The 10393-nt window shown below is 31.0% G+C and overlaps 1 protein-coding gene across 1 annotated transcript in view; it reads right to left on the bottom strand.

The window, feature by feature from the left end:
* Positions 1-4219: 4219 nt before the first annotated feature.
* The window catches only part of LOC149798563 (uncharacterized), a 258625-nt gene continuing 252451 nt past the window's right edge, over positions 4220-10393 (bottom strand). The window contains exon 92 of the mRNA XM_089957207.1: positions 4220-5436. Within this exon, the coding sequence (XP_089813333.1) occupies positions 5129-5436 (308 nt within the window). The 3' untranslated portion in view covers positions 4220-5128. The remainder of the gene's footprint in view (positions 5437-10393) is intronic.

The raw sequence follows: 10393 nt of genomic DNA, 5'->3' as shown, positions 1-10393 counted from the left end.
TAACGTGATCTTTATTACAAGATCATATCAAGTTGTCAGCGTCAGACAGTCCGAACTATTATGAGATGCAAAGCGTCAACTCAGGATACGGATTTTCTGATGCTGAGAACAAGATGGGATCCAGCAATAAAGATAGAATTACTATGATAATATTTTTTGTGTATATACCTATCAATTTTCAGATAAATTAAGAAAACCCCAAATGTAACTGAGAAAATAAAATTGTTGACCATTTCACCCTTTCTGATATGAACTCATCTAAAGTCATGAACCAAATTTCAATTTTTTTAACAGCTTTGGTATGACTTGGCCAGGGTTTGAACCCAAGACCTCTGGCATTTAAGGTGAATGCTCTAACCAATAGGCCACTGGAGTGGTCAACATGCACATGAATATCACTTTCATGAATGGTGTGTGTGTAACAAGTCACCTTTGAACTATTTCTGGCAGGACATTGTCAGAGGTTCCAATGGGGACTTGGCACGAGAATTATAGCATTATTTTGAATGATATTTGCAATGGGATTGAACAAACTGTTGGAACTTGATGATACAAATTTGTTAAGGAGAATGCTACTCATTTCCATTTGTATGTCAAGTGAGTTTACAGTATTGTTATTTACGCTCATTCTGTTGTAACCAGAAAACCTTCAGGAAAAAGTAGTTCCAGCCTTGTTTGAGAATATGGTAATACAGGATCAGAAATGACGGGATGATTTTCCTACTTTGATGGCAAGACTCTGGCTCATTCTTGGGTAGAAAATCGATAGGTATATACTAAAAGGCCAGTAAGAAGACTGCTTTGTTATGATACAGTACGAGTTAAAATATAGCATGGGTTGATTTCAGTATATTACATGAGTTTTAATATCCACTAGTTGTATTAAGTAATGAAGTCATGCAAGTTCAGTTGTAAAAATGTATTAAACAGGTGTTTGGTAAATATTAATTGTAATAGTTCCTTGGTCATTAGAGCTGGCCATAGTCTTTCTGTACAAACCTTGGGTCATGGTTGTTTGGTTGGTTAAGTTGGATGGTCAGGTGGCTGGTTTATAACTGCACTAGAATACATTACAGGCTATATTATCTTGCCATTGAAATGGGAGCAAAGCACCCTTTCTCAAAGACACAATGAGGAACTCACAGACCCAGCTGGCCTGGGTGGGTAGTGGCTCTCTGTCTCAGGCAAACAGAATAAGAACTAGACCAGATAGTAGAGTCATTACTGATCTTGAAACTGCAAAGTTTTAAGGCGAAAACAAAAACAACATTTATGAGAATTGAAGTTTAACATATAGGGATCCAAGATGAGTACTCCATTGAAATAAGATTTATAATATGCAAGATCATTTTTGTGAGCCTTGGTGAAATTTATATTAAGTTTCATTCATTTCAAATGAGCATAATCATATGACTATTGAAGTCATGACTTGATGAACAACGAATGTATTTATCACATGCATGTGCATATGACTTTTTTTATCACATGCATGTACATATGACTTTATTTATCACATGCATGTACACATGCATGAACATAATGACTTTATTTATCACATGCATGTATATACCATTTTATTTATCACATGCATGTACATATGATCTTATTTATCACATGCATGTAATTATGATTTTATTTATCATATGCATGTACATATGATTTTATCACATGCATGTATATAATGACTTTATCACATGAATGTACATGATTTTATTTATCACATGCATGTACATATGATCTTATTTATCACATGCATGCAATTATGATTTTATTTATCACATGCATGTACATGATTTTATCACATGCATGTATATAATGACTTTATCACATGAATGTACATATGATTTTATTTATCACATGCATGTACATAATGACTATTTATCACATGCATTTACATATGATTTTATTTATCACATGTTTATACACTTTATTTATCACATGTATATATTTTATTTATCATATATATATAGGCATAATGATTTTATTTATCACATGCGTGTACATGATTTTATTTATCACATGTATATACATTTTATTTATTATATGTATAAGCACAATGGTTTTATTTATGACATTCATTTTCATATGATTTTATTTATCACATGCATGTACATGATTTAATTATCACAAGTATATACATTTTATTTGTCACATGTATAAGCATAATGATTTTATTTCTCACATGCATGTGCATGATTTTATTTATCACAAGATGAAATGAAATCATTTGATCAAATAAAAATATTCTATGTTAGTGTAGTGAGATGACACTGAAATTTATTTAGAAAACTCAGACAACATGCTTTTGTTGTATGTCCTTTGTGCCATCATAAGGTGTAATATAACTTAATATAAATATATGTTATATGACTTTATTGACCAAGATAACAGACCTGTCATGTGATAAAGTATATATTTATAAAAGTCAAAGATGTTTGCATCTCAAAACTAAAAAAATGTTAACCTTTGGCACTAAAGTTACAATTCTCTCTATGTTTTGATTGACATTTCAATTACAAAAAAGAAGATATTTTAACATTTTGAAGGTACTGACATTATACATACCCATTTGGGAAATGATCTTGTTTTTAAAATGAAGCATCTACTGATAGAAGTTCTAAATTTGGCTAAAAGTAGGAAATGTTTTGCAAACACTGATGTCTTTCAAGGATAATTTTATCCCTGTCAATAGAAGCATTCATTTCAAATATTATCTTTGTAAAAGTTCAATATTTCTTTCGTAAAATGACGCAAGAATGACTTATTTCTATGAATGCTGTACAAAATGACCTATAACCTATAACCTATAATGACCTATAATCTATAATGACATATAACCTATAATGACCTATAACCTATAATGACCTATAACCTAGGTTAAAAATGGCCATTACAATATGTCCCCATTTCTTTTTTATCAATGGAAGTACATTTATCTAAGACTCTAGAAGAAACCACTCACAGCAAATTTTGTAGACTTTTAAATCCATTCGTAGGACTCTTTGAAGATACCAAATACAAATTTACTGAGAAACCTGAACAATAAAATCATTACATTATTATTATTATTATTATTATTTTGAACATTTATAGATCATGCCAGTGTATCATTATTATCATTGTTTTGACATTATGGATTATCCCTGTGTATCATTATTGTTTTTTTAAATAGACATTATGGATTATCCCAATGTATCATTATTATCATTGTTTTGACATTATGGACTATCCCAGTGTATCACATTATGAATCATTCCAGTGTATCATTATTATCATTCTTTTGACATTATGGGTTATCTCAGTGTCTCATTATAATCATTGTTTAGACATTATGGATTATCCCAGTGTATCATTATCATAATTTTTTGACATTATGGATTATCCCAGCATATCATTATTGGTTTTAGCCATGATAGATTATCCCAGTGTATCATTATCATAATCTTTTGACATTATGGATTATTCCAGTGTAGGTTTATGGATTATTCCAGTGTATCATTATTATCATTCTTTTGACATTATGGATTAGCCCAGTGTATCATTATTATCATTGTTTTGACATTATGGATTAGCCCAGTGTATCATTATTATCAATGTTTTGACATTATGGATTACCCCAGTGTATCATTATTGCTTTTAGACATGATATATTATCCCAGTGTACCATTAATATAACTGTTTTGAGATTATGAATTATCCCTATGTATCATTATTATTTTTAGACATTATAGATTATCCAAGTGTATCATTAATGTAATTGTTTTGAGATTATGGATTATCTATGTGTATCATTATTATGTGTATCATTATTATTGTATTTTATACATTATGGATTATCCCAGTGTACCATTATTATCATCTGACATTATGGATTATCCAAGTTTATCATTATTATCATTGTTCTGACATTATCGATTATATCTGTGTATCATTATTGTTTTTTGACATTATCGATTAACCCAGTGTATCATTAATATATTTGTTTTGTCATTACATATTATCCCAGTGAATCATTATCACTATTTCAACATTTTTAGATTATTCCAGTGTATCATTAATATCATTATTTTGACAGTATGGATTATCCCAGCATATCATTATTGTTTTCAGACATGATAGATTATCCCAGTGTATCATTATTATCATTGTTTGACATTATGGATTATTCCAGTGTATCATTATTAAACTGGAGAGAGATATGAAAAAAGACTGATGCGAATGTGACTTCTCTCCTTTATTTAAAAATGAATGATATAAATATATATTTTACATGATTGCAATAAAAGTACTCTGAAAGGACAAAAATAAACACCAATTAAAAGGATATAATGACTTAAGAAATAATTAGCAATTTATGAACTGCCTTAAAACTGATTAATCTGCTCATTTAAAAATTCACTTTTATCTTGATGAACACATCATCAAAAAAAAACATGCAACAACATAACCTATGGTTGGTTTCTGAAAGGAAGTCAGTGCTCTCCATGCTGTACAAATATGATGAATCAATAAAGACTCTTTAGATGTCTGGTGACAGGCTCCTGTTTCCAAATGCTGTTTAAGAAACAGCCCTTATGGTGGGTGACCTGTTTTTTGGTATTTACTTTTGGTACCAAAATGCACAATGACAGATATTCTTTTGTGTTTACAGAAAATTGCTGGTATATACAAAAATGTCTTGTTAAAAAACTTAAATACTCCTGCATTTCACCCCCAAAAAAACCTTAAAAGTAAAATATAACCACAAATTTTGCCCTTGTTTTTGATTCTAAATACTTGGCAAAATATTTTCTGTTAAATTTTCATGAATGGGGCACCCATTTCTCACCAGACTTTGAGGGTTTCCCTCCAGCAATTACTGTGGACAATTATGATTTGATAAATCCTAAGTTATCATTTTCTTACTCAATACAACATCATTTGTTAATTTTCTTTTCCAATGTTGATGGTATTTGAGAAAATATGCACATTTCCTTAAGAAAACACCATACAGTATCATATGATATCTTTGGTAATATAAATAACAATATACATGGACTTTAGAGGCAATATGTAAAAAAATGTATAACATAAAATATATAAAATATTTACAATCTACAAAACATGTACATTGTCAAATATCTCGTGTCTAGCATTTTATTGTCCCATTGTTGTTCCCACAAAAGTTGCGGTCTGGATAGTATACTGTGTTTTTAGGACAAGGAAATGTATATTGGCTGCCATAAACACAGACTATAAATTTATGGCAATCACCAATGACAGCAAAATATTTATTATGTTTATTGGGGTGGCATGGGTTTGCATTGGGCCTAGTAGTAGTTGGCTTCACTGTTGTTGTAGTTCTTCTAGTTCTTCTTGTTGTCCTAGTTGCTACTGTTGTTGTAATTGTTGTTAGTGCCATAGTTGTTTCTGCTTTAGTGCCTGTGCTTGTTTGTGCTGAAAAGAAAAAATGCAGTAAAAGAAGAAAAAGTAAATGAAGAACCCATGATCAGACTCTGAGCCATTAAAATATTTCAACTGTTATCTATACTCATTTCATTAGAGTCCTTTATTTCGTTCTTCATATTTTATAAGCATCTGCATCACATCTGGAAGTTCCCTCCATTAGTATCTTTGAATAAGAGTTCAAGTCTTAAGTTATTAGTAGTGTTATTGTTATTAGTAGTGTTATTGTTATTAGTAGTGTTATTGTTATTAGTAGTGTTATTGTTATTAGTAGTGTTATTGTTATTAGTAGTGTTATTTTTATTAGTAGTGTTATTGTTATTAGTAGTGTTATTGTTATTAGTAGTGTTATTGTTATTAGTAGTGTTATTGTTATTAGTAGCATTATTGTTATTAGTAGTGTTATTGTTATTAGTAGTGTTATTGTTATTAGTAGTGTTATTGTTATTAGTAGTGTTATTGTTATTAGTAGTGTTATTGTTATTAGTAGTGTTATTGTTATTAGTAGTGTTATTGTTATTAGTAGTGTTATTGTTATTAGTAGTGTTATTGTTATTAGTAGCGTTATTGTTATTAGTAGCGTTATTGTTATTAGTAGCGTTATTGTTATTAGTAGTGTTATTGTTATTAGTAGTGTTATTGTTATTAGTAGTGTTATTGTTATTAGTAGCGTTATTGTTATTAGTAGCGTTATTGTTATTAGTAGCGTTATTGTTATTAGTAGCGTTATTGTTATTAGTAGTGTTATTGTTATTAGTAGTGTTATTGTTATTAGTAGTGTTATTGTTGATACACAGCACTTACACTAATGACAAGAGTTCATTATTTCTTTCCCAATTATTACTTAGTGGGACTTAAAATATGAATTCAAAAGCAAAATACCTACATCTAAAAATATTTTATTTGCTCATAAATCAAGACTTTAATACATGTTATGACAAATAATGGAAATAAGAAGAAAACAAATATTTACCTACAGGTTCAGGACATGAATTTAGGAGCGTATAAGAAGATTACAATTTAATCTGAGAGAGTTTTGATAGGCAACAATTTCCTGCATGCTGAATACAGGTAGCAAGAGTCCCTTGTGGAGACTGAGTCTCTACTGGCTAATAATAATATATAAGAATGCATGAGAAGTCAATTTCTCCACTCCTTTCAATTTTTTTTTAACTGTATCCTTCAGAAACTCCAACACATAAAACTAGGTTTAATATTATTTTCATTTAATTTTCATGTTAACAAGTTTACAAAGAAGGGCAGTAAGCAATTTTTTGTTCAAGTGACCTTCACGATGATATCAAAAATAAAAGTGACCTTGATGATGATATAAAAAATAAGTGACCTTGATGATGATATAAAAACTAAAGTGACCTTGACGATGATATAAAAAAGAAAAGTGACCGTGACAATGATATAAAAAATAATAGTGACCTTGATGATGATATAAAAAATAATAGTGACCTTGATGATGATATAAAAAATAAAAGATTGTTAACCTCATTTCAGTAATGATCTTGTAATAATAAAAAACTGAAAGTGAATTCCAAGAACAAAGTTCGTGCTATTCTTGTTGACAATAATTTAGTTTGGTCTGATCCGGTAAGTCTCGTTACAAAGAAAACTAACATCCGTCTTGGGCTATTATGAAAACTAAAGTATTTCATTCTAAAGCAATACCGTGTTGCCTTTTAACAACAGCTACATTCAGAACCATTTCAAATATTGTAATATCATATGGTGAAATACATTTGATGTGAATATTAAGAAATTATTTTGGCTGCAAAGATGAGCCTGTAAAATAATACTAGATGCACAACATGAAAACATTATTGAGTCTATGGATAATTTAAACATCCTACCTTTCCAAAAAAGACATCACCTGCAGAAAGTCACAATGATGTATAAAGTTTCTGTTGAAGATTACCCGAGAAATAATTTTAAATGCAGAGAAGCAAGCAGCACCCCCCAAAAAAACTTCCCAATTCCAAAACTAAAGAAAGAATTATTTGAAAACAGATTTCAATACACTGGGGCCATTATATGGAATAATACTGTAATAACCATGGCTAGAGTCACAATGACTTGGATACAGAGGCGTAGCTATGATATTTCGCGCCCGGGGACGAACTATAAAATTGGCGCCCCAGCCCCCTCCCCGTTTAATCACATTTTTGAATATTGCCCTTGTTTACTTATTATAATGTAACGTTGTAAGCCTCATTTTGGCGCCCCTGTACCTTGGCGCCCGGGGACATATGTACCCCCCTGGCCCCCCCCCCCCCCCGCTACGCCTCTGCTTGGATATTTTCAGTCTTTGCTTCTATTAAGTTTGTTTCTATAAATATGGTGAATATGAATATGAATTAGAATGTTCACTTACAAAGCATAGCAATTATATTTATCTCTAATGTCTATCGACTGTCGAACTAGCAGCCAATCCTGGCAACCGATCTTAACATGTGTAACCTATTTTCGAGGTAGAGGTTCTTTCGGTAAAACGTCTTTGAAAGTCTGTCATAAAGTTTTCAGAGTGTACTGTTTAGCTTATCTGCTACAAATAGTATGCTCTTATGCTATTACTATTTGTAATCTATGTAAAATACCTGCAAGATCATGACTAGAAAAGTCCATGTATATCCTTGTATCACGATGTCCGCCATTTTGGATTAGCATGAGTGTTTCGTATTTAGAGGTTCTATACTTTCGCATTCGCAATTATTCTCTCTAATGATAGTAGGGTATTGTAAGAAGGTAATTTGCATGTTTTAGTGATAACCTCATTGCAATACAGTTGTACTGATGTATGCATTTCATGTTTTGATGTGACAGTACCGGTCGTCTGCATCAAATACAGAACTACATGAATTGATTAAATTATTCAAGACATAAGTTATCATCATAAAGTTTAATTTCACATAAACTTGATCTCATAAAATGTTCTTATTCATTTAATAGACAAGTCGTACAGTATTGAAATACTACTTGTTATGTAATTTATGTACTTATAATGTTGATATGGTATACCATGCAAAACTGTATTGTTTATAATGCAATACACGGCACACCATACAAGACACTGATTGGTTGCATAGGTTGCCGTGCATGCACCGATTGGTTGAATTGTGTCATGTGGTGTCTGGGGGAAGGTTATAAATAGGGGAGCACTGTCATTGTTGGTCAGACAACTGACGAGTACAGTCGGCGCCAAAATACAAAGTGACAAAAAGAAACAGCAAAGTGTCAAGTTAGTCCTTTTTGGATCTTTATAAATAGCACGTTTTACAATATCGAATAAACAAGAATAATATATTTATTCCAACAAAAATAGATTGTAACAGTTGTCTCCCACCACACCTGACAGCCCACCCCACTTCCAGTTTGTTATATTAGAATTACATAATCTGGTTGTACACAGTCATTATAGCTCTTATTTATTATTTATTTATTTTCACAATTCATTTAACATTGTCAAATTGTTCTCGATTTTATGTTGATGATATAATCCCTCTTCCATCGCCCCAACCGCAAGCTTTTGATCTTTTCTTACATAACACTATCAGTTCTTATGTATAAAAATATGTAACACCCTAAAGGACCAAAAAGGGCCTTACAATATAATAGATTTCCACCATGAGTATATTAAATGGATGAAATCAAATTCTCAATTAACACCACATGGCATATCCACCTCCTTCAGCAACATTCTTGTACATAAGTGTATGTCAGTAAGTGTTATGCAAGAGTACTGGTTTTGAAATTCTGAACTATCTAGTAGATGACCACGGTAATTTAATACCTTTTGAGATAATAAAACAAAAAACTGGAAGCGATGATTTCTTGAAATACTTCTCCTTAATATCCAGAATTCCTAAAGCATGGAAAGATGCCATAAAAAACCACCTAGTACATAATAATTTTGATAAGCAGGAGGATAAAATAATGAACTTGCAAAAACAAGATTCACACAAGTTTGTTTACAAAGATCTTTTACAGGAAACTAAAAGGCAACACACTGCGAAGCAAGAAACTTGGATGCAAGTATTTAATAAAAATATAAGTAGTGAGGAGTGGTCTGATATATATATAGCCGAGCAAAATGCTGTACCAAGGATACCAAGTTGATCTCTTTTAACTTTAAATTAATCCATAGAATAATCGCTACTAATGATTTTCTTAAAAGAATTAACATATTTGATGACAACAAATGTACTTTCTGTAAGAGTGAAACTGAGAGTATTGAGCATCTCTTTTATGACTGCAGTATTACTTCACAGTTTTGGTACCGTTTTATTGAAGTTTTTGCACCTTTTTGCCCAAATATTGTACATCTGTCCAAAAAAGAAACATTTTTAGGAAGTGAACAACTGGACAGTTTGGGTAATTTTCTGCTTATTTTGGCAAAATATTATATTTATACTTGCAGATTCAATATGAAAAATCCTTGTTTTTGCTTTTAAGCAAATAGTTGCAATGCTTAAGAACATTGAAAAATACACTGCTAAGGTAAATAAAAAAGAGGACCAATTTCTTCAAAAATGGACCTCAACAATGAACATTTAACTTGTCTCTGACTTGATGGTAAACAGGAACAAAATATTGTAATATCACAAAGGCCATGTCACCTAGATTGTGTGCCATATGCATGTGTATATGCGTGTGTGTGTGTGTGTGTTTTCTTTTTTACTTTCTCTGTAGATTATATTTATTATCCCTAGATTATCTGATAACCAGAAATGTTTGATTGTAAGGTGACCCTGGGATGGTTCCCCGACCCATTGGTCAACCTATTACGGGGTTAATAAAAAAAAAAAAAGAGTACTACTTTGACTAGTGAGTACCATAATGACAGTACCATCATATGTTAGTGTGTTTACAGTTTACATGTATAATTAGCTAGTTTGCAATATCTATGTACATAATTAATGTACGTGTAAGAGGGATAGTG

This window comes from Sinohyriopsis cumingii, chromosome 5 (genome assembly GCF_028554795.1).
Source record: "Sinohyriopsis cumingii isolate HCF-2022 chromosome 5, ASM2855479v2, whole genome shotgun sequence".
Lineage (NCBI taxonomy): Eukaryota > Metazoa > Mollusca > Bivalvia > Unionida > Unionidae > Sinohyriopsis > Sinohyriopsis cumingii.
Note: the sequence above shows the minus strand (reverse complement) of the source record. Positions and strands in the feature narration are given on the sequence as shown.